This window comes from Salvelinus sp. IW2-2015, linkage group LG27 (assembly GCF_002910315.2).
Source record: "Salvelinus sp. IW2-2015 linkage group LG27, ASM291031v2, whole genome shotgun sequence".
NCBI classification, from domain to species: domain Eukaryota; kingdom Metazoa; phylum Chordata; class Actinopteri; order Salmoniformes; family Salmonidae; genus Salvelinus; species Salvelinus sp. IW2-2015.
The window spans coordinates 11604015-11628253 of record NC_036867.1 but is presented as its reverse complement, the minus strand read 5'-3'; the positions used below and the strand labels follow the sequence as shown (position 1 = coordinate 11628253).

At 42.2% G+C, this 24239-nt stretch overlaps 1 protein-coding gene across 2 annotated transcripts; it reads left to right on the top strand.

Moving 5' to 3' along the window:
* Positions 1 to 2744: 2744 nt before the first annotated feature.
* On the top strand, positions 2745 to 7935 carry LOC111953821 (coiled-coil domain-containing protein 106). 2 transcript variants are annotated; one of them, XM_023973331.2, is made up of 5 exons: positions 2745 to 3196; positions 3811 to 4027; positions 4736 to 4954; positions 5171 to 5380; positions 6322 to 7935. In XM_023973331.2, the coding sequence occupies exons 2-5, from the start codon at positions 3820 to 3822 to the stop codon at positions 6699 to 6701; spliced, it is 1017 nt and encodes a 338-aa protein (XP_023829099.1). In that variant the 5' UTR covers positions 2745 to 3196; positions 3811 to 3819; the 3' UTR covers positions 6702 to 7935. The 2 variants fall into 2 exon arrangements, with proteins under 2 accessions (XP_023829099.1, XP_023829100.1); XM_023973332.2 differs by having other exon boundaries at positions 2747 to 3196; positions 3841 to 4027.
* Positions 7936 to 24239: the final 16304 nt, after the last annotated feature.

Sequence of the window (24239 nt, the reverse complement as noted above, 5' to 3'; positions counted from 1 at the left end):
GTTTATAAAAATTTATATTTCAACATGACATGCACTGCTGATAAAACTGCATTGCCTAGAGCAGTGATAACAAATATTTTGACCCACCTGGTAGCTTGTGGACAAATATGTAATGGTTCATATTTTTACCCTTGCATTTTAAACGAGCAGCAAAACAATTGGTCCATGTTTAATGAGACACTATATAGATTTGATCGATCCAGTGCCACTATCTTCCACCCCGAACTCCATCTTCAGTATTAACGAGTGTTTAGAACTGTTAGCTAGGGTATTAAAATATTACCTTTATTTAGACTACAATATTATATATTCAATAAATGTGTTTACAGATATAGCCACAAAAAGGTGTTGGGGATGGTAATTGAGACAATGTCAGAAGGTATGTGTTCTAATGACACTAAGAATAGTTAATTGTGTGTTGTGTAACGGCAGCTGTATTTTTAACATATATTAGGCATTTGGTCATATTAGAAAGYCCTGTAATCTCAGCTGAATAACTTGAGATAACTGAATTTATAATGCTGACTACTAATGTGAATTAAATTCACAAGAGGAGATGTTAAAAGGGTTTAGACCATGCACACCTGCCCTTATGGAAAGATATGGAATGGGGACCAATATTTGCCTTTGTATCAGCCAAAGAATATGTTTGGTAAGAAATAACTACATGACGATTACAGAATTAAAATGTGTGTTTATTAACATTTTTCTGTGTGTGTCTTTGTGAACATAAGCCTAATATAATCACATTTTCAATAATATATAGGCCTATATATATATATATATATATATACAGACAGTACCAGTCAAAAGTTTGGACACATATTTTTATTTTTTTTACTATTTTCTACATTGTTGAATAATAGCGTAGAAATCAAAACTATGAAATAACACATGGAATCATTTGTAACCAAAAAAGTGAAACAAATAAAAATATATTTTAGATTCTTCAAAGTCGGCACCCTTTGTCTTGATGACAGCTTTGCACWTTGTTGGCATTCTCTCAACCAGCTTCATGTACTCTTGAAGGAGTTCCCATATGCTGAGCACCTGTCGGCTGCTTTTCCTTCACTCTGCGGTCCAACTCATCCCAAACCATCTCATGACMTGGCCTCTTGTGGAGGCCAGGTCATCTGACGCAGCACTCCATCACTCTCCTTGGTCAAGTAGCCCTTAACAGCCTGGAGGTGTGTTTTTTGGTCATTGTCCAGCTGAAAGACAAATGATAGTCCTAAGTGCAAACCAGATGGGATGGCGTATCGCTGCAGAATGCTGTGGTAGACATGCTGGTTAAGAGTGCTTTGAATTCTAAATAAATCACAGACAGTGTCACCAGCAAAGTACCATCACACCTCCTCCATGCTTCACGGTGGGAACCACACATGCGGAGCTCATCTGTTCACCTACTCTGCGTCTCACAAAGACACGGCGGTTGGAACCAACAATCTCAAATATGGACTCATCAGACCAAAGGACAGATTTCCTCTGGTCTAATGTCCATTGCTCGTGTTTCTTGGCCCAAGCAAGTCTCTTCTTATTGGTGTCCTGGTAGTGGTTTCTTTGCAGCAATTCGACCATGAAGGCATGATTCACGCAGTCTCTTCTGAACAGTTGATGTTGAGATGTGTCTGTTACTTGAACTCTGTGAAGCATTTATTTGGGCTGAAATCTGAGGTGCAGTTAACTCTAATGAACTTATCCTCTGCAGCAGAGGTAACTCTGGGACTTCCTTTCCTGCTACGGTYCTTATGTGAGCCAGTTTCATCATAGTGCTTGATGGTTTTTGCGACTGCACTTGAAGAGACTTTCAAAGTTATTTTCATTTTCCGTATTGACTGACCTTAGGGCAGGCCGTCATTTTTAAATAAGAATTTGTTCTTAACTGACTTGCCTAGTTAAATAAAGATTAAATAAAAATAAATAAAAGACCATGTCTTAAAGTAACGATAGACTGTAGTTTCTCTTTGCTTATTTGAGCTGTTGCCATAATATGGACTTGGTCTTTTACCAAATAGGTCTATCTTCTGTATACCACCCCTACCTTGTCACAACACAACTGATTGGCTCAAACGCATTAAGAAGGAAAGAAATTCCACAAATGAACTTTTAACAAGGCACATTTGTTAATTGAAATGCAAAATTGTCATCAAGGCAAAGGGTGGCTACTTTGAAGAATCTCAAATATAAAATATATTTTGCTTTGATTAACACTTTTTTGGTTACTACATGATACGTGTCATTATGTGTTATTTCATCGTTTTTATGTCTTCACTATTATTCTACAATGTAGAAAATAGTAAAAATAAAGAAAAACCCAGGAATGAGTAGGTGTGTCCAAACTTTTGACTTGTACTGTGTATATTGTAATGAAACAGCAGGGAGCCGGTCTCGAACCCTCGACCTTCTAGCCCGAAGTCCGGCGCGCTATCGACTGTGCCGCAAAAGCATGCTCGTGCGGCAGAGTCGATTTCCGCGCTTANCGCGCTAGCTTGCGACTCTACGTCTTACAGGAACGCGCTCACCGGCCAAGCACACGCACTGTCGTGGATGCGAGGTCCGATCACTTCTGACACCAATGTAATGAAACAGCAGGGAGCAGGTCTCGAACCCTCGACCTTCTAGCCCGAGGTCCGGCGCGCTATCGACTGTGCCGCAAAAGCATGCTCAAGCGGCAGAGTCGATTTCCGCGCTTATAAACCCAGGGTCGTTACACTATCATTAGTGTAGACGTGGCAATTTTACACTCAAACTCCCTAGGTGCTCATGTTTGTCGTTGTCACAGGTCAAATAGCATTTTTCTGACATCACCCCATTAAAATTGACATTTAAAATGGTTAAAGTAAGGGTTAGGTAAGGGTTATGATTAAGGTTAGGGTTAGAGTAGGGGTTAAGGTCAGGGTAGGGACGCTCCAAGGATCTTAGATAGCACTATACCATTTTTCTTGTCTTTGACACCAACTACAAAGAGACAGCAGCCCGCGTCACCTCCAATAGTGTATCCGTAAAAAAAACTGTTATATAGCGACCACAACGGCTATTCAGGCTAGGCTACTACGAAGGATGCTCTTATGTGCTGAGACGCATGCATTGGACACCTGCATGACAAAACTACTATTTTGGAAAGAAGTAACCTGCAAACTGCCAAACCTCGGTTTGTAGTGTGAAAATAGCTGGAAGTAAAAGGTTTTTCARGACGGTAAGGTCACAAAGGCTCATTAGTGGCTCTATTTTTCTGCCTAGTTTGCAGCCATTTGCATCCATCTTGAAAGGTTAATTATCGCTGATAAAGAAATGGTAGCATATTATAATGCATTGACACAATACAACCAACGGTTTAAAGTCATATTTTTGTGCTAAAACATAGTCATTTGACGGATTTGTTTATATTAAAAACGCCTACGTAATGAATATACTGCTATAGTAAGTAAATTATTACTGAAATATCAAATGCATTGTCCTTTGTACGCAACTTTCATTTGTAATAATTAACAGTGTAACTAATGAATAGTTAATGATTAATAATGACTCACTGACTGTAATGTAAAAGCCTATATTTTTACTGGTTTTACTACTTTTATGAATTTGAGCATCTGAGTAAATTTGACAAATCTCTARGCAGGTGTATGGGTAGACATCTCCATGGAAACCTCAAGCGTGTGTGTGTGTGTGTGCGTGCACCAGACACATGCCTGGGGTCAAGGTTAGTGGAGGATTAAAGTTATTACTCAGAGGGCATTTTATGTGTTATTTTAGGAAGTTATACCAAACAGTGCATTGCAACACTGGCCATGCCTTCTTCTTCCCAAGTAGAGACTAGAGATGTCCTCTGTGTGGCAACAGGAGCCGATAGTGTACTCCCCCAGTGTAGAGATCGATTCCAGCACCGTGAGGAGGAAGGCCAGGGTGGGTTCCTCACAGCACTGGCTAAAGCAGGAGCATGACCTGGAAGTTGTCAAGTGGGAGAGCATGACCTCTGGGGCAACTAGCGATGTGGAGCAGGACAACACACCCAGCAGTGCTGTATCCAGTAAGAACTGCATAGAGGTCTAGAAAAATGCATGCACCAAGATGCCTTAAGATGACTTTATTACCCATAATCCATGTATTGTCCTAGATCTTCCTGTGGGTTGTGTGTATTCACACACTGGTGGCTGATATGTCCAATAATACTACCGTATTACAACTGTATAATAATACTTTGGTTCATTAATAATACATGTATTGCGTCAGTGTGCAGCTAGCTTCTATTTCTCACTGCTAATGTATCGTGTTCCCAGGGSTGAAAGTAGACATAAAAAATGTTTTATGGGCCTAATCATAGAATTACATATAGAATCCATATTAAATCAATAGTGGGCCTAATCGTAAACATATCGGTTACACAGAACACCAAAAGGCAAGCGTCATTAGGCCAGAATTTATGCGYCCACTGYTGTCGTTGCGCATCTTGGTGTCGGCCACTCATCTTTGCCTTGGCAAATTGTCAATTTTTTTGTCGAACCACATMGCATTTTGGAGCGTAGGCTATACCACCCGTTTTAAAGTCCATTYGCTAATTGTTCATGCCTCTGACATGCTGTAAAGATAAAAAGTGGTCTCATAGCCYACAGTTTTCTTGACATTTTGTTTTAATTATTATGATATGCTCATGTTTTACCGGTACRGCATACTCCCACTATTTATTTTGCCGTACCGGACCGTACCACCTTATTTTCATTCCTGGGTGTTCCTCCAGCTGCCTCCCAGCCTGAGGGCAGCCTGCCTCCCCGGGTCATGCTGACCATCACCAAGCTGCAGTGCATGCTAGAAAGTAAACAGGAGCGCATTGCTGCCCTGGAGAGACAGGTGGAGGACCTGCAGCAGGACAGGAAGTTCCTCAGGAGCCAGATTGAGAACCTGACCAGCCAGCGCTCTGTCCCAACCTTCACTACCACCGCCACTTCAGCCGCTGAAGGTCAGTGCCCCCAGTCCTGAATGGTGCTGTTGTTACAGTGGACTGGACAGTGGAATCTATATGTATTATTTAAATGTGGATTTGTATGTTATCATAAGGACATAATTCAGTGTTAAATACTTATTTACCTCTATTTTATACTGTATCTCCATATAATGTAAGAAATAAGTGAAAGGTGGGAATAAAAGCGCATCACTCCGTCTTGTCTCATCACAGCACCTAAAGCGGGGAAGTCACTGTATTCCGAACCCAAACCCCGGAAGAGAGAGAGGGTTGCATCATCCAGCTCTTCCTTCAGTAATGAAAGTGGCTCAGAAATGTCTGTCTCCACTGTTATGTCCGGAGCCTCGAGCGACCACAAGAAGCGGAGACACCACAAGGAGAGGAGGAGAGGAAAGAAAGGGAAAGACTACAGCAGGAAGAGAGGTATGCTAAAAAGAGTATTCTTATCATGCCTATGAGTACTGTACAAGTTTGCTTTCAGCATCTGATCGGTTTGTACTTTTCCCATTCATTTTTTTTATTGTTCTGCCCACAAATATAAAASAAATCCATCTGATAATTCTAATATTGACTCAGTTAGCCAGCAGCATACYACCCTGTATCTCACTGCTGGCTTGCCTCTGAAGCTAAGCAGGGTTGGTCCTAGTCTGTCGCTGGATAGGAGAYTAGATGCTGCTGGAAGTGGGGTTGGAGGGCCAGTAGGAGGCACTCTTTCCTCTGTTCTAAATAACAATATCCCAGGGCAGTGATTGGGGACATTGCCCTGTGTAGGGTGCCATCTTTCGGATGGATGTTAAACGGGGGTCCTGAATGTCTGTGGTCACTCAAGATCCTATGGCACTTATCGTAGGGGTGTTAACCCCGGTGTCCTGGCTAAATTCCCAATCTGGCCCTCATACCATCATGGCCACTTAATCATCCCCAGCTTCCAATTAACTCATTCATCCTCCCCCCTCTTTCCTGTAAATGTCAGTCAACTTACCTTGTAAAAAGAGTTATTGTTTGAAAAGTATCAAAACGTCAGGAACTATATTCATCATATAATTGTTATAATAATGTTATAATTAAATGTTCAGAATATGTTTTTATACTCAAATATTGATTTGAGAGATCAAGCCAAAGCCTTTTAGTGAAATGTAGTTGCAAATTAAAGCAGCAACTAAAAAGAGCAATTGGAAATGATTTGACTGGATCCACGGAGACTACATGCAATATCTATTTTCTTTAAGACAAAAGGGTAAGTTGTCTTCAACATTGAACCATTTTTCAACTCTTCAATCCCCACATTCCAAGTCAGTTTTCATACAGTTCAGCACTGTATGACATACCATCTTCCCCTTCCTCACCGTCTCTCTTCTCCTCAGCCACTGGYGTCCAGTACGTGATCCACCGCTACAAACAAGTCCTCGCGGCCTTCATCAAGAAGAAAAGCATGAGTGGCGCTTTCCGTCACTACGGCATCGACAGGAACACCATTGCCAACACGGCGTCCATCGCTGAGCTCTACCTGGCAGCCAAGGAAACCCTGCCGCTGGTGGGGATGTTCCGCCCACGAGAGGAGACCCTGGTGAGCTACGCCCAGAAGTGTGCCCTGGTCATTGAGACTGACGTGGCGCTAGCCAGGAAGATTGAGCAGATGAAAGCCACAGGGGAGCTCCTGCCCATCACTGTGAAAAAGGCCAGGGTCATGCACTCTGCTCACCAACAGCTAGGGGGCACCGCTGAGAGCCTGTTAATGGGCTGATGATGTAGCTAGGGGGCTTTGAGGGRTGAGTTATACTGGAAGTGGAGAACACTTGTGTTGACAGATTGGAGACATATTTAATTTAAAATCTTGGACCTGGGTTGATATAATCACATGGGAAGGATTTCTCTGCCTCTCTTTATTTATTGCAATGTAACTATTAGTGTATCTAGAATGCCTTCTTTAAAAGTAATGAATGTTTTTCTATCGTTTTTTGATATCGTATGAATACAATATTCAACCGGTTTAAGCGGGTACACTTCACACATGTTCCACAGAAGACCATGTCTTTTTGCTTAGGAATTTCCTCACTCAATAATTGCCATTCATTCATAGTGGTCTGTGCTGAACAAACACGGTACTGAACAAACATGGTACTGAACAAACACGGTAGCATCTAGCCATAGCCACAGAATGGGTTTTCCCTGTAGCATACATGACACCAGTAAAAGTAGTGACTTTTGTTTGACAGTGTTTTTCCCTGGAAGTATCCCTCTATATTTGACTTAATGTTGATAATAACTAATCTGAAGATTCCTTATAGCTGCCCTTTCCCTTGCAGACCCAAGGACAAATATACAGTAAACTCATTGTGATGGTCAGAAATGACACGTAGCTGAATGTCTTAGACGGAGACTAGAAATATGTGATGAGTACGTCCACCAGATGGCGCTGCACTCACTTCAATGGATRTTTACACTACTACTTCTGTAATCCTGAGTACATTTTCCAGGAGTATTTTTCCAAAATGGTGGACACTTTATGTCTGATTCCAGAGAGCACTTTGATATTATTTTATTTCTTGCACCTAAGTATTTATTTGGTTTGATATTTTGAAAACCACACAGTTGGCATGTGTATACTGATGCATTTGGAACATGCTGCCGTTTTTAGGGCTGTAATTTATATGCTGTAATTTATACATTGATTTAGCTTAGTAAAATATTGCGGTTTTTAGGTGTTTTAACTCACAACCTTCAGAATTTAGGAGAATAAAATAGAATACCTGCTATTAATTGATGGTGTGAACAGGTGTTGAACTACTGTTAGTCCTACCTAGGGATATCCAATGTACTGTTGTGAATTATAATTGCTAATATGGACAATTCTTCTGTTGACACTGGGCTATTCACTTTTTGTATCAAGTTTGTTCACTTATCTCTCAAACTATGATTCTTCAAAATATATTTTACTTCTTTGAATGGTTTGAGAAATAAAGCATTTGTCAATACTCTCATGCAGTTATGAATGTTCTTGGCTGTACCTCATTGTATTTGTGACATCACATCAACATGGTCTCATGACCAATCATTAGAGTTCTACGGTAGAGTACTCAGACCTGTGGGATTAATTTTTTTATGTCCACATGTACAATAGCAAGCCCATTCCATAACATCAAATGTGCTCACTTTGTGTACTAATTTGTTTTCCCACCTTGTGGATAAGTTATGCACTTCATGCTTGCTCAAGCTATTCTGAGTCTTGAAGTGTTCCTTCAATGGGGGTCCATTTTGTTTGTTTGTCCTCTGACCAGAATAATCTGCAGTGCTTGCATGGACAGATGGGGCTGTTCGCTATTAGAAATCCTTGGGCAATAGTAAGTGGCAGTGCATAGCGTTGCCATTGCCTTCCCCGCTGTTTGCTTTTCAATCTGAGTGACAAATGACCAGTGCTAAGCCATTACAGGGCTGCACCCGGGCTGTTTATCTTTGCATGCGACTCACTGTCACTCTGATTCACACACTGGCCCTCCCTATCTCTCACTCTCACATCCCCCTCAGTCTGTCATTCTGTCTGCCCTAACCCACCCCACCCTCTGTTTCACTCGCTGTCTCTCCTCCCAACCCGGTTGTATCAGTCCCAATTTCCTTCATTTCCGTCTCTTGGTTGGAGATCATTTTGTCTGTAGGCCTTGTGTTTCTTTCCCCTTCTTTTTATTTTGCCCGTTTATTCTCTTGCCCTTTCAACCAACGCTCTTCCTTTTCACCTCTCTTTCTCTCTATCGCTCCCTCCTTCACTAACAATAGAGCCGATTGTGGATGAGGGGCCTGGAGGAGGTGCAGCGGTATTGCTGTGGTCAGCCAGGCGTCTCAGTAGCGCCGGCGAGAGCAAACATGAGAGAGAGCCCACACACTATAACCTGAGGTGGCAGGTGCATGCTGGTATTGTGGGAGGCACTGGGGAAGGGGCAGGCATACAGCTCGGCCATCTCTCCTCACTTCCTCAGGGACAGAAATGTCACAAATGGCTTCCTCCTCCAGTCAAATATGGGATGTATCCTACATTTTAGATGGATATTTTCCTCAATTGTATTGGCATATGATTGTAATCACAATATACCATTTTGTAGATGTCTACATATTCATACCATGTTGTAGATGTCTACATATTCATACCATGTTGTAGATGTCTACATATTCATACCATGTTGTAGATGTCTACATGTTTATATCCATTTTGTAGATGTCTACATATTATACCATGTTGTAGATGTCTACATATTCATACCAGTTGTAGATGTCTACATATCATACCATGTTGTAGATGTCTACATGTTTATACCATTTTGTAGATGTCTACATATTCATACCATATTGTAGATGTGTTTGCAAGTGTTGGTCAATTGACCAGAAAAAGGCAAATAAACAACATGTCCACCTGCCGGTCTTTAAGAGTGGCAGCTGTGTATGTGGCAGTAATGACTGGGGGCAATGGAGGAGATCAGTGATGGGTGTCGGCCTAATCGAGCCTGATGCATCCCYTCTCTTCTCTCTGGCTCTCTGACTCACGTTGGTCTGAGTGCAGCTGGGACTTCACTTTGTGGCGGTGTGGTTGTTTGTTTGGTACTTGAATTTTATGGCAGGTGCAATGGCACGGTCTGGGGCCCATGTGCCTGATGAGTGCGACGWTTATATCCCTCCTCTTGTCCAGTTTTGTAACAGACAGACGCCCCACCCCCTTTCTGATCCAAGCTAATGGTTGAATAGAGAGCATTTACATGCACTTGCTAAGGGGAGCTGATAATGACCTCTAAATACCCTCTACCAGATCTGTATCTGTGGGATGAATTGTTTGGATTTGTTACAATTTCAGCCACATGACAGATCCTATAGTCTTGGTATTTACCAGTTACTTGTTAGTAAATAAGTTAGTATGCTTCTAATGGAGGATGGAAGGATTCTAAGACAAATGTGAGAAAATAAGCTGTTTACACTTCAGCAATTGATTTGGAGCTTTCTAGTAAATAAAGAGTTGAATAACATTGCTGCCTTCTACTGTCAGATAACTTGAGTAACAACGAAAACCCTGTTTCATTGCAGTATGTTGTGCTGCAGTGGTTAATACATGGTTTGTAATTGGATACTTAAACATGTTCAGRGGTTTTCAGTATTTCATGGCACATTAAAAGCACATATAATTGGGATGTGTGTAAATGAACATAGATACATGTTCCTTTAATTTAAAGGTAGAATCCTTAGTTGAAACGATAACAAAGTGGAACACCCCGCCTCTGTTTTGGTCATTGTTAATAAGAATGTGTTCTTAACTGACTTGCCTAGTTAAATAAAGGTTACATTTAAAACATTTGGTAAAAGCTGAGGGATGGGCCTGGAGAAATGTCRCCACTCTCACATTCAYAGACAAAGCTATGGATGCAAGGACTGACCATCCATGATATCAAAATTATAGTTTTAACCATGTTTTGAGGCTATACATTTTTTGTTTACATTTACATTGTTTACAAACAATGGAGAAAGAAAAGCTTATATTTTGGGTTCTGATACTGGTACAGCAGTTGAACWAAGCTCATGATATTCTTCAAGAATCAATAGGTATATATCATTAACTKAAGTCCAAATATGGATGTAGCAACTAAGGATTCTAGCTTTAATGGGGTTATTGCGATGTTTACCATCAAAATAGGGTTGGAATTCAAGATTCTTCTAATTACATATGATTTCCAATTGTCTGTATTCAATACTGTGATGGGACACCAGTTCACTACATTTTAATTTTAAGTACTGTCTTTTAAATGAGATATCAGAAGCACTTATTGACACTTCAATGCAGCAATATAATACAGTATTTATAGTTTCAGTTATGTTCTTAAAGCCAAGCATTGATTTTTTTCATGCTCTTTAAGAAAAATAATGAAATGTAAAGTCCAAGCTTGTGGTATTTTGACATATACCTAATCAGCTACAGATACCTAGGACTTTCAACGGAGTTGGCCCTCATAATGTTATTGATTCCTGAAGGTTAAAGCCGTCACTGATCTATTATAACCTATGAAAGAGAAGTGAGAGGCTGATAAACCACGGACAGGATGTTGGTTCTAGTTATGAATACATTTCCTACGGTGAAGGCCATTTATAAATACATTTCCTACGGTGAAGGCAATTTAAAGAATTGCGACATGAAAGGGAATGTCACTGACTGTACTTGTTTCCCATATTTTTGTGTAAACTGTGAAAATGTGATAACTGTTCAGTCATGTAGAGTAAAATATCACTCTTGCAAGATAGCAAGTATGTTGACAGATCAAATGGCCCTCGGTATGATAAGTTGGTAAAGCAATGATGAAATAGAGCAATGCAAATGCTTCTAGTCTCACCCAGCCATTCTTTGATGGAGTAACTGTCATTGGTTTTCTATTTTCTCTGGGTGGGTTTCAAAGCTGATAATCTGTTMTTTGTCTGACGTGGTCTGTCGCCTCTCCATGTCTTTGTAGATGAATTGCCCATAGGATCAACCTTTGACCCCTATGATGTATCTCCCTGAGCTGAACTGACGTGTCATTTCATCTCCATGTCAGCAGTGGGTTGGAAAATATCATTTAAAGCCACCTGATAGAACAATGAAGCACCACATCTTTGAGGTAATTTGGGGACTTGAGTTTGACATTTTGTGCCATTGTGTACAACAGATGTCCTCATGTCCATGTTTTGTCATAACTCATCGCTATTCTTAGAGATATGTAAATGCTGAATGTTTCACAAATTATGAGACATCTTGACTGAGTGCGCACAAGCGAATTTGTACATTCTTTGCATTATTATTCATTAGGATCGTTCTTAAATGGACATCTGCTCTGCATGTCTGTAAGTCATTGGCCAGGCAATCCACCTTTTATTTGCCCTGTGGGCAGCTCTCCGTTGTGAAATYTTAAAATAACCTGCCCACTGCTGAAAGTGGGTCAGAGCACCATGGCGACGTCAATCCAAAACAAAAGRACCAAGTGGTGCATTATGGGTATTTACCCCATTGGTGATTGATGTGGCGTTATAAAGAAAAGGGTTGCGTRGTACCTAGCAAACTAGTCAACATCCTTATCAGTCTTCTCCAGTCGGGGTCACAACATCCTCATTGACCTTTTTGATTCATGGCCAGCCTCTGAATCCGCTCTAGTGAGCACACCACCCTTGGGTAACTGCAGGGTTGCTGTAGTAACTGACTTGGCTATGTGGCAACTATTTATCAATGTGGCACTAGAGGGCACTGTTGTATCCAGAAGAATATGCAGTGTTGATTTRATTTGGCCAGACACATACAGACATACCTGGATGCACAGCCCTACCACAGCCTATTAGATTCTGTCTGAGGGTTTTATGTGGGATATTTAGTGTCTGTTTCCATTTGGAACATGTTGTGCCTATACCTTTAATGATCTTAATGTCTCGAAGACAAAACCTAGAAAGACGCAAAGACATTTTCACAAAGGAAGGCATTCAAACACAGACAAACCTTACCAATAGAATTGTGCACAATTCAAAAAGAAGAAAAAGCCTCCCACTTTTAAGGCACTAGCATTTAAATCGCGCACATACATTGGTGCTACCAAACCACTCCCCTTCCAGCATCTCGGTATAAAAATGAAAGTGATCAAATACATAGTCATTAATGCAATTTATTTTGCTGATTGAGACAGATGCAAATCTGTAGCTGCTGAATTTCGCCTTAAAGGCAGTTTTTTGCCCTCTCGATCATCAAGTCTGGAGGTATTGACATTGCTCATGTGCTTTCCATCTGGCTGTCACTGATAAGAACTTCCAAGGGGCTTCTGGGTAATAGTCTCACCAGCTTAAAAGCGGGGGGCATAATGTATTCTGCGGGAGTAGGGGGCCTTAGCAGGCTGGCTCTGCCTCTTACTCTCACTCTCACTCTCCATCTYGCTCCCTTTCTTTCTCTCTCTGAGAAGCGTCAGGCACAGACAGCAGTTTCAATATAGCTGCAGGGAGGGCCATCTCGCTGCCAGAGAGTCATGATGCGCTCTGAGAGCAATTTTGTCCTGGGAGAAACAAGATGGCTGCTTTCAGATACAACCTTCAGCAATAGAGCTCGGCTAAAGCCTCGTACATGGTGACCACATCATAGCTCCCCTTGTGTATTATTTCTCATTGGATGAGTTGGCAATCTGTGTTACAGATTGACCATCCTATGATAGGATCCATGTGATTTGTGGTGTAATGCCCTTCACCCTTACCTCTAGCTCTGTCTCCATGGACAGAAAGAAAATATGTAAAGAAACAGTCACCTTTATTTTCAGGGTCACTACCTCCTGTTTACACCCCCAGGTGTCCTCAAACCCGCACAGGTGCCTCATGGGAGATGGTTGCATAAAGATAAAAAGCATGCACACTAGGTTTAACATTTTTATATTTGTGGTATTTTGCCCCAATATACAGAATGCATGTGGCATCCTATGAACACAGTTTGACCATAGTATTCAGTGAGTCAGACAGCAAAAACAAAGAGCAGTTTCAGAGGCTAGAGAGTGATATGCTCAGCAGTAGGGGACAGAGAGAAGATGATTCTAYGCAACATACTGTATTAGAGAAAAGTGGGGCAAAGAAAAGAAGGAGAACGCCTCCATTCCCCCATCCATCCTGTTGGCCAGCCATAGAGTGACGTAGAGGCACAAATGCACGTCTGAGGAGAGGAAAAAAGAAAACGCTCAGGGAGCACGTAATGCAGAGTGACAGTTTTTGGGAGCCGCACCCCACGTCTGTACGCTTGCCAGACACACACAATACAAATCCGATATGTCACTCGCTAATTTCTTTCTTTTTTTAATGTCAGATGTTGGACTGGACCCTGCCAGCTCTGTACCCTATTCTCTTTTGTGTTGCGTGACAACAGGGCGATTCAGATCGTGCCCACTAGACCATCTATCTCTGAGGGAGTTAATGACGGACGAAAAAGGGGGATTTYCCCCCCTAAATTCTGGCTGCCATTAGTAGCCAATCAGAGCTGTCATATTACCAGGGAACACAGATAGATGACAGATTACGGCCATTGCCTTTGGCYGTAACCAAAGGCAATGGCGGGACTGTGATAATGTCGGTGTCCTGGCTGGCACACAATAAGCACACTGAGACAGCCACATGTTTTAGGGTACAGTGTAGCATGTTGGAGGCTTTTGCACTATAATCAAATTTAAAAAAAAAATAAAAAAAATTGTCACATGCGCCGAATACAACAGCTGTAGACCTTACCGTGAAATGCTTACTTACAAGCCCTTAATTAAGAAGCCTTTTGGACCTAGACTTGGTGTTCCGGTACTGCTTGTCGTGCGGTAGCAGAGTGAACAGTCTATGACTAGGGTGGCTGGAGTCTTTGGAAATTTTTAAGGCCTTTCTCTGACACTGSCTGGTATAGAAGTCCTGGATGGCTGGAAGCTTGGCCCCAGTGATGTACTGGGCCGTACGCACTACCCCCTCGATAGTGCCTTGTGGTCGGAGGCCGAGCAGTTGCCATACCAGGCGGTGAGGGAGAGGTTGTTATCCTGGCACCACACTGCCAGGTGTCTGACCTCCTCCCTATAGGCTGTCTCATCGTTGTCGGTGATCAGGCCTACCACTGTTGTGTTGTTGGCAAACTTAATGATGGTGTTGGAGTTGTGCTTGGCCATGCAGTCATGAGTGAACAGGGAGTACAGGAGGGSACTGAGCACGCACYCCTGAGGGGCCCCCGTGTTGGGGATCAGCGYGGTAGATGTGTTGTTACCTACCCTTACCACCTGGGGGTTTCCCGTCAGGAAGTCCAGGATCCAGTTATAGAGGGAGGTGTTTAGTCCCAGGGTGCTTAGCTTAGTGATGAGCTTTGAGGGATGATGGTGTTGAACGCTGAGCTGTAGTCAATTAATAGCATTCTCACACAGTGTGGTCCCGTGTGGCTCAGTTGGTAGAGCATGGCGCTTGCAACGCCAGGGTTGTGGGTTCATTCCCCACGGGGGGACCAGGATGAATATGTATGAACTTTCCAATTTGTAAGTCGCTCTGCATAAGAGCGTCTGCTAAATGACTTAAATGTGTTTCTTTTGTCCAGGTGGGAAAGGGCAGTGTGGAGTGCAATAGAGATTGCGTCAGCTGTAGATCTGTTGGGGTGGTATGCAAATTGGAGTGAGTCTCGGGTTTCTGGGATAATGGTGTTGATGTGAGCCATATCCAGTCTTTGAAAGCACTTCATGGCTACAGACATGAGTGCTATGGGTTGGTAGTCATTTAGGCAGGTTWCCTTGGTGTTCTTGGGCACAGGAACTATGGTGGTCTGCTTGAAACATGTTGGTATTACAGACTCGGTCAGGGAGAGGTTGAAMATGTCAGTGAAGGCACTTGCCAGTTGGTCAGTGCATGCTTGGAGTACACGTCCTGGTAATCGTCTGGCCCTGCTGCCTTGTGAATGTTGACCTGTTTAAAGGTCTTAATCACATCGGCTACGGAGAGCATGATCACACAGTCATCCGGAACAGCTAGTACTCTCATGCATGCTTCAGTGTTGCTTGCATCGAAGCAYGAAGTCATAGAAGTAATTTAGCTCGTCTGGTAGGCTTGTGTCACTGGGCAGCTCTCGGCTGTGCTTCCCTTTGTAGTCTGTAATAGTTTGCAAGCACTGCCAAATCCGACGAGCGYTGGAGCCGGTGTAGTAGGATTCAATCTTAGTCCTGTATTGAWGCTTTGCCTGTTTGATGGTTTGTCGGAGGGCATAGCGGGATTTCTTATAAGCGTCCGAGTTAGAGTCCCGCTGYTTGAAAGCGGCAGCTCTACCCTTTAGCTCAGTGCGGATGTTACCTGTAATCCATGGCTTCTGTTTGGGGTATGTACGTGCAGTCACTGAGGGGACGATGTAATTGATGCACTTATTAATGAAGCCAGTAAATGACGTTGTGTACTCCTCAATGCCATAGGAAGAATCCCAGAACATATACCAGACTTTTAGCTTAGCATCTCTGTTATTGGAACACTTCCGTATTGAGCGAGTAATTGGTACTTCCTGCTTTAGTTTTTGCATGTCAGCAGGAATCAGGAGGATAGAGTCAGATTTGCCAAATGGTCAGATTTGCCAAATAGAGGGCAAGGGAGAGCTTTGTGTGTGTCTCTGTCTGGAGTAAAGGTGGTCTAGAGTTTTTTTTCTCTGGTTGCATGTGAAACATGCTGGTAGAAATGAGGTAAAACAGATTTAAGTTTGCCTGCATTAAAGTCCCCGGCCTCTAGGAGCGCCACTTCTGGATGAGCATTTTCTTGTTTCCTTAAGGCCTAAGGCCTTATACAGCTCATTGAGTGCGGTCTTAGTGCCAGCGTCGGTTTGTGATGGTCAATAGACGGCCATGAAAAAGTTTGATGAAAACTCTGTAGATAGTGTAGTCTACAGCTTATCATGAGGTACTTTACCTCAGGCGAGCAATACCTCGAGACTACCTTAATATTAGACATCGTGCATCAGCTGTTTTTGACAAATAGACACACACCCCCATCCCTCGTCATAGCAGACGTAGCTGTTCTATCCTGCCGATGCACGAAAAACCCAGCCAACTGTATATTATCCGTGTCGTCGTTTAGCCACGACTCGGTAATTCATAAGATATTAGTTTTTAATGTCCCGTTGGTAGGATATTCTTGATCGGAGCTCATCCAGTTTATTCTCCAGTTATTGCATGTTGGCTAATAGAACGGATGGTAGAGGTGGGTTATCTACTCGCCAACAAATTCTCAAAAGTTATCCTAGTCTCTGCTCCCTGTATTTCCTTATTTTCTTCATGCGAGTGATGGGGATTTGGGCCTTGTCTGGGAGCAACGTTATACCCTTTGCGTCCGACACATTAAAKAAAAAATATTTGTCCAGTTCGAGATGAGTAATTGCTGTTCTGATATCCAGAAGCTCTTTTTGGTCATAAGAGATGGTAGCGTCAACATTATGTACAAACAATGCGAAAAAACACACAAAATAGCACAATTGGTTAGGAGCCCTTAAAACTGCAGCCCTCCCCTCAGGCGCCATTCTTTGTGGTGATAATAATCCTGTTGTCTTGCAGTTGTTCTCCATCGGCAAAGATACAATCGCTACAAAATTATTCAAGGAACCAATCCAAGACCTGGGGTTGTCACAGCTTTTGTTTCCTGGCTTCTTGAAGAGGAGTGCCACGAATTAGCTAGGGCCGACCAACCAGTGCTCCCGCACATTGGCTAACYGGGCCATCTGCATTGTGTCCCACCCACCCACCACCCGCCAACTCCTCTTTTACGCTACTGCTACTCTCTGTTCATCATATATGCATAGTCACTTTAACCATATGTACATGTACATACTAACTCAATCAGCCTGACTAACCAGTGTCTGTATGTAGCCTCGCTACTTTTATAGACTCGCTACTGTATATAGCCTGTCCTTTTACTGTTGTTTTATTTCTTTACCTACCTATTGTTCACCTAATACCTTTTTTTGCACTATTGGTTAGAGCCTGTAAGTAAGCATTTCACTGTAAGGTCTACACCTGCTGTATTCGGCGCACGTGACAAATAAACTTTGATTTGATTTGACGGTTTGACCTCCATTACGATAACACATGTTAATTACACAGTGCTGKGTTTCCCAATGAGCCACAATGTGCCTGTCTGCTGCTCGGACAGACTCGAGCTTCTGAAGCATGTCCTTCTCCCAGACTCGTCTGAGGTGCATGGAGAAATCAATGTCATTCAACCCCTTGTTCTAATATTAGAAAATTACAATCAGCAAAGTTATACAATCTGTGAGTTTCTGGCTTGCATTCTTACCATGCCATTATGGCACAGCACATGATATCGTAAGGAAAACTCACAGTATGGAAAACCCTCTATAGAAAACCCTCTATAGAAAACCTGCTATGGAAAACCCTGGCCTTAGTCCAATACAACAGAGACAACTGTCTATTCGGGGCACTCAATACAGAAGCCTATATGTTTGTTCCACTGTTTACCCTTCCGGAAAAAACACATTCATGTGAAGTTAATGTGATAACAACATGTGACAACATGAATCTACACGTGACAATATTTGAATGTTTTTCACATTTGAATGATTTTTTCTTCCGCATGTGAGAGTTAGACTTTCACATGTGAAAGTGCATTTTTGATTTTGTCACATGAGTTTGATTTCCACATGTAAACAACTCCCCTCACATGTCTCCTTGGTTTACCACGTGAACATTTCASCTGCTATTTCACATATGTGTCTCATTGTAAGGGAAGTCATTAAATGGTATGGGGGTTTTAAGGTAAGTGGTACGCTGTTCAGCTAAAATAGTGTAAACATCTATAATCAATATGATAATATTTGACATGATCACTTAGTGCTGACTTTTCAATATGACTCTATCTGGGATTTGAACTCACAACCTCTGGATACGGGGTTCGCTGATCTTTCTGCTGTGCCACAAAGTCTGTAGCCTTCTCAGAAGTCCCCATACAGATTCATTAACTACAATACATCTCTGCAAAGTGTGACATCTGCACTGCAATTTTAGTTATCAGTTAATCTGACTATTCTCTCATCATTTTTAATGTTCGTATTTCAGCAATTTGAGGATTTTCTGTATAGTTCTCATGTTGGTGAGGAATATTATTCTGTTTTTATGTTACTCCTGAATCACTATGATAAATATAATAGTTTTTCTTGAGTGTATTTTCAACAAAGCTGAGATTTACTAACTGTAAGAATACAGGTGACATCAGTTCGTCATGGTGGTGTATCAGGAAAATCGGAATGCCATAAATCAAGAGGTTGTGAGTTCAAATCCCAGGTGAGGATATGTTGAATAATAATTACTGTATAAACGTACACAATGTAGTCATGTTTGTYAAATATGTTAATTGAAAACATTTAGTTTGCAGTGTTCCAAACCACATGTGAAAAGTTATGTCAAAATCCACGTGAAATATCATCACATGTAAAGARTTCCAATACCACATGGTTTCACATGTGAAGGACAATTTTACATGTGAAATTTTTTTTTTCCACATGTGAAATCATGTGGTTTTTCCATAAGGCCCTATTCTATGCTAAAACATGGAATTTCAATGATAAACAGTGTTGTCCTAGGTCAAGTGTAATTGGTACCAAAATAGTTTAATTTATGGTGCAGACCCTTACACCAACAATGCTTACTGCTGCATGCGGCATATGATACTCTACAGGCCAAAGCACACACACACATACACACTCTCACACAAACACACACACACGCAAGGGGAGGGCACTGCAAGTCTATAGAACTTTTATGCAACTGAGGAGGGCAAACTTTTCTCGACGAGTCATTGAATTACATTTTTGAGGGCCTCTAGCTATCACATCAAGTAGACCTCTAGTTGTGTTTATGTGTGATGGGAGAGGAGTGGGCAGAGGATATAAACGACTGTTCTTTATCTGTAGTCCTCATTATGTGATTCATGTACTGAATGATTCAGCAGCATTGGGTTTGTTTACACCCACAGAGCTTTTCAGTCTTAGGGACCAAAGATAGTGACAGTGGTTGTATCAAATCAAATCAAATTGTATTTGTCACATGCGCCGAATACAACAGGTGTATTACAGTGAAATGCTTACTTACAAGCCCTTAACCAACAATGCAGTTTTAAGAAAAATAAAAAAAATAAAAAAATAAAGGTAACAAATAATTAAACAGCAGCAGTAAAATAACAATAGCGAGGCTGTATACAGGGGGTACCGGCACAGAGTCAATGTGCGGGGGCACCGGTTAGTCGATGTAATTGAGGTCATATGTACATGTAGGTAGAGTTAATGTACATATTACCTCAAAGTGACTATGCATAGACAATAACAGAGAGTGGCAGCAGTGTAAAAGGGGGGCAGGGGGCAATGCAAATAGTCTGGATAGCGATTTGATTAGATGTTCAGGAGTCTTATGTCTTGGGGTTAGAAGCTGTTTAGAAGCCTCTTGGACCTAGACTTGGCGCTCCGGTACCACTTGCCGTGCAGTAGCAGAGAGAACAGTCTATGGCTAGGGTGGCTGGAGTCTTTGAACATTTTTAGGGCCTTCCTCTGACACAGCCTGGTATAGAGGTCCTGGATGGCAGGAAGCTTGGCCCCAGTGATGTACTGGGCCGTATACACTACCCTCTGTAGTGCCTTGCGGTCGGAGGCCGAGCAGTTGTCAAACCAGGCAGTGATGCAACCCGTCAGGATGCCCTCGATGGTGCAGCTGTAGAACCTTTTGAGGATCTGAGGACCCATGACAAATCTTTTCAGTCTCCTGAGGGGGAATAGGTCTTGTCGTGCCCTCTTCATGACTGTTTTGGTGTGCTTGGACCATGTTAGTTTGTTGGTGATGTGGACACCAAGGAACTTGAAGCTCTCAACCTGCTCCACTACAKCCCCGTTGATAGGAATGGGGGCGTGCTCAGTCCTCCTTTTCCTGTAGTCCACAAACATCTCCTTTGTCTTGATCACGTTGAGGGAGAAGTTGTTGTCCTTGCACCACACGGTCAGGTCCCTGATCTCCTTCTTATAGGCTGTCTCGTCGTTGTCGGTGATCAGGCCTACCACTGTTGTGTCGTCAGCAAACTTAATGATGGTGTTGGAGTTGTGCCTGGCTGTGCAGTCATGAGTGAACAGGGAGTACAGGAGGGGACTGAGCACGCACCCCTGAGGGGCCGAAGTGTTGACGATCAACATGGCGGGTGTGTTGTTACCTACCCTTACCACCTAGGGGCGGCCCATAAGGAAGTCCATGATCCAGTTGCAGAGTGAGGTGTTTAGTCCCAGGGTGCTTAGGTTAGTGATTTGAGGGCACTATGGTGTTCTCATATAGGTGTTCCTTTTGTCCAGGTGTGAAAAGGCAGTGTGGAGTGCAATAGAGATTGCACCCTCTGTGGATCTGTTGGTGCTGTATGCAAATTGGAGTGGGTCTAGAGTTTCTGGGATAATGGTGTTAATGTGAGCCATGACAAGCCTTTCAAAGCACTTCATGGCTACAGACGTGAGTGCTATGCGTCGGTAGTCATTTAGGCAGGTTACCTTAGTGTTCTTGGGCACAGGGACTATGGTGGTCTGCTTGAAACATGTTGTTATTACAGACTCAGACAGGGAGAGGTTGAAAATGTCAGTGTAGACACTTGCCAGTTGGTCAGCACATGCTCTGGGTTTATGTCCTGGTAATCCGTCTGGCTCTGCGCCTTGTGAATGTTGACCTGTTTAAAGGTCTTAATCACATCGGCTGCGGAGAGTGTGATCACTCAGTTGTCCRGAACAGCTGATGCTCTCATGCATGGTTCAGTGTTATTTGCCTCAAAGCGAGCATAGAAGTAATTTAGCTCGTCTGGTAGGCTCGTGTCACTGGGCAGCTCTCGGCTGTGCTTCCCTTTGTAGTCTGTAATAGTTTGAAAGCCCATCCACATCCGACGAGCATTGGAGCCGGTGTAGTACAATTCGATCTTAGTCCTGTATTGACGCTTTGCCTGTTTGGTGGTTTGTCGGAGGGCATAGCGTGATTTCTTATAAGCTTCCGGGTTAGATTCCCACTCCTTGAAAGCGGCAGCTCTAGCCTTTAGCTCAGTGAGGATGTTGCCTGTAATCCATGGCTTCTGGTTGTGGTATGTACGTACAGTCACTGAGGGGACGACATCATCGATGCACTTATTGATGAAGCCAGTGACTGATGTGGTGTAGTCCTCAATGCCATCGTAGGAATCCCGGGAACATATTCCAGTCTGTGCTAGCAAAACAGTCCTGTAGCTTAGCATCTGCTTCATCTGAGCACTTTTTTATTGACCGAGTCACTGGTGCTTCCTGCTTTAATTTTTGCTTGTAAGCAGGAATCAGGGGGATAGAGTTATGGTCAGATTTGCAGATGGAGGGCAAGGGAGAGCTTTGTATGCGTCTCTGTGTGTGGAGTAAAGGTTAAATTGTTGCATTTTCCATTTAAAWTTTTGTACAGTGTATGTTTAAGATGTGCATTCTCCATTGCACCATATTAAATTGTATTTTTACCTAAAGGCTTTTAAGTTCATTAACCATAACCAACAAACTGGATTAACTTGCTAAATACTGTGCTTCCCTCTTATTACATTTTAGTCATTTAGCAGACGCTCTTATACAGAGTGACTAGGGTTAGGTTCCTTGCTTAAGGGCACATCGACAGACTAGTCGTCTCAGGAATTCGAACTAGCAACCTTTTGGTCACTGGCCCAATGCTCTTAACCGTTAGGCTACCTTCCGCCCTATCTTAGATTATACTACAGGCTCCAGCAGTGGGCGAAAATACGCTTCCAATTACACAGAAAGGGAGCAGTTTCAAGGTTACCTGTCAGGGCATCAAGCTTATTTACATCTTATGTAAGATGTCACACTAGTAGTTTGGTCTCAATGAAAGTGGGCCGCCGTTAGTGTCAAGTGGTTTGTGGCTTCAGCTCACTCTTAGGTCCTTTGGCATAGCGGTATGTTATTTTGATGCCTTGGTTAAGCGCGATACATTTTGTGACAATGTTATCATAATTTGCCAATATTTATATAACTAACAAACTGAAATATTTAGGTAAATACTGTGTTTCCCTGTCTTAACTCATAGTACACTGCAGTTTTGAAAGTTCATTTTCCWTATAATACAGGCTACCAATAACAGTTATAATAATTAGGACTAGATTCAATCATATCCGTGCTTCCCGACACCCTCATACTGAGAGAGCTGTCAAATCCACAAGTGGCACCCTGTGTTATACCTATCTCAGACATTGCCATTGGATGCACCGAGTCGCATTAGTAGGAATCCCATCCAGCCATGTTACAAGTTTGAACACTGGCATGTGTGATGTAATCTATACCTCGATTAGGCTGATATAAATCCTAATTATTTTGTTAATGATAATTATCAATGATTTTCAGTTTAAGTATCATTATTTATATATAGCATACGTTTTCTCGTTCTGAAYTTAAAACGCGGGTGCAACAGGTGTGGCTTCGTGACAATGACCACAAGAGCAGCCATTGACAGCTCTATTGCAGTTACACTTCCAACACCACCAAAACACCAGCTATGCGGGTGTCAGCTAGCGCGGGTTAACACTAGATCTGATTGAATCTAGGCCTTAATAGCAAAATAGTTTATGGAAATAAATATGATTCTGTGATTCTGAGTTGTATTAGCATAAATACGGATACATGAGGTCTAAATTAGGTTAAAAACTGCCCCCATCTCTACAGTATTCATACTTCACAGCATTATTGTATGGCTGGCCTTCATAAATTGAACTCCATATGACATGGCTATGATAGCCTTATGACGACGTTGTTGAGAATAGTGTGCACCAATATACTCCACGTCTCTATTTATAAGTGGCTCATCTTTGCAATCTGCCACAGCTGGGTTAGTCATTACTCAATAGCTTTCCACAATAATGGCCAGGCAGGCRGTGATGTCAACACTGGAGCAGTCAGACATTCCGACCACGTACCTATGACCACAACGACCTCATCAGTTGCTTCATTTCAATCAACCTTCAGATACAATGCAGAAGAGCACCAGCTATTCAGCCGTCCACAATCCAGCATATCTCAGTGGCATCCATTACTTTGTTCTAACGTTGAAATGCATACACCGTAAACCCCAAGGCATTTTCTACTCAAATACTTCTAGTAAATTGAACTCAAAGTCAACGAAAAGTCATTATTACTTMAAATGTTTATGGCACTGACTCAAAACTAAATGAGAAGTCACATCAACTCTATTTTTTAAAGTTATGAYAACAAAATCACTTTTTTCCCAGCATGTTCTACTGCAGGTAGATTTTTTGGAATTGTTTTCAATGTCTGTGTTTTTGCATGTACATTGAGTGATTGATTGATCAATCTAAATGCTACACAAAGATATATAACATAAATGTTTCTAAACTAATCCAATAATTTAGTTAGATTGTTCTTACAATGTGGTGAAATGGTTGTTCCAGTTTAAATGGCTTAAGAAGTCTCCTCACACTGTTCCTAACCCTGGCAGTCATTATGAATGCAGGGTGCGGGTGAATACAAATTTCAACTGTTGGATATCCTAACTTTGGCTGGATTCCAGTATTACACATCACTTTGCAAGCCAGGATAACGTGACTTTCAGGAAGGGTTGCACATTTCTGGTTCACTTCCCAGGTTTTCCAGAAATCCCTTCAACCAGGACTTTTTGAACATCTGGGAATCTTTGGGAAGTTATCAACATTTTGCAAACCTACATGCAGGCCTGATGTRGCCTGTAAACCATGAGTTTCAGGCCACTGTATTAAT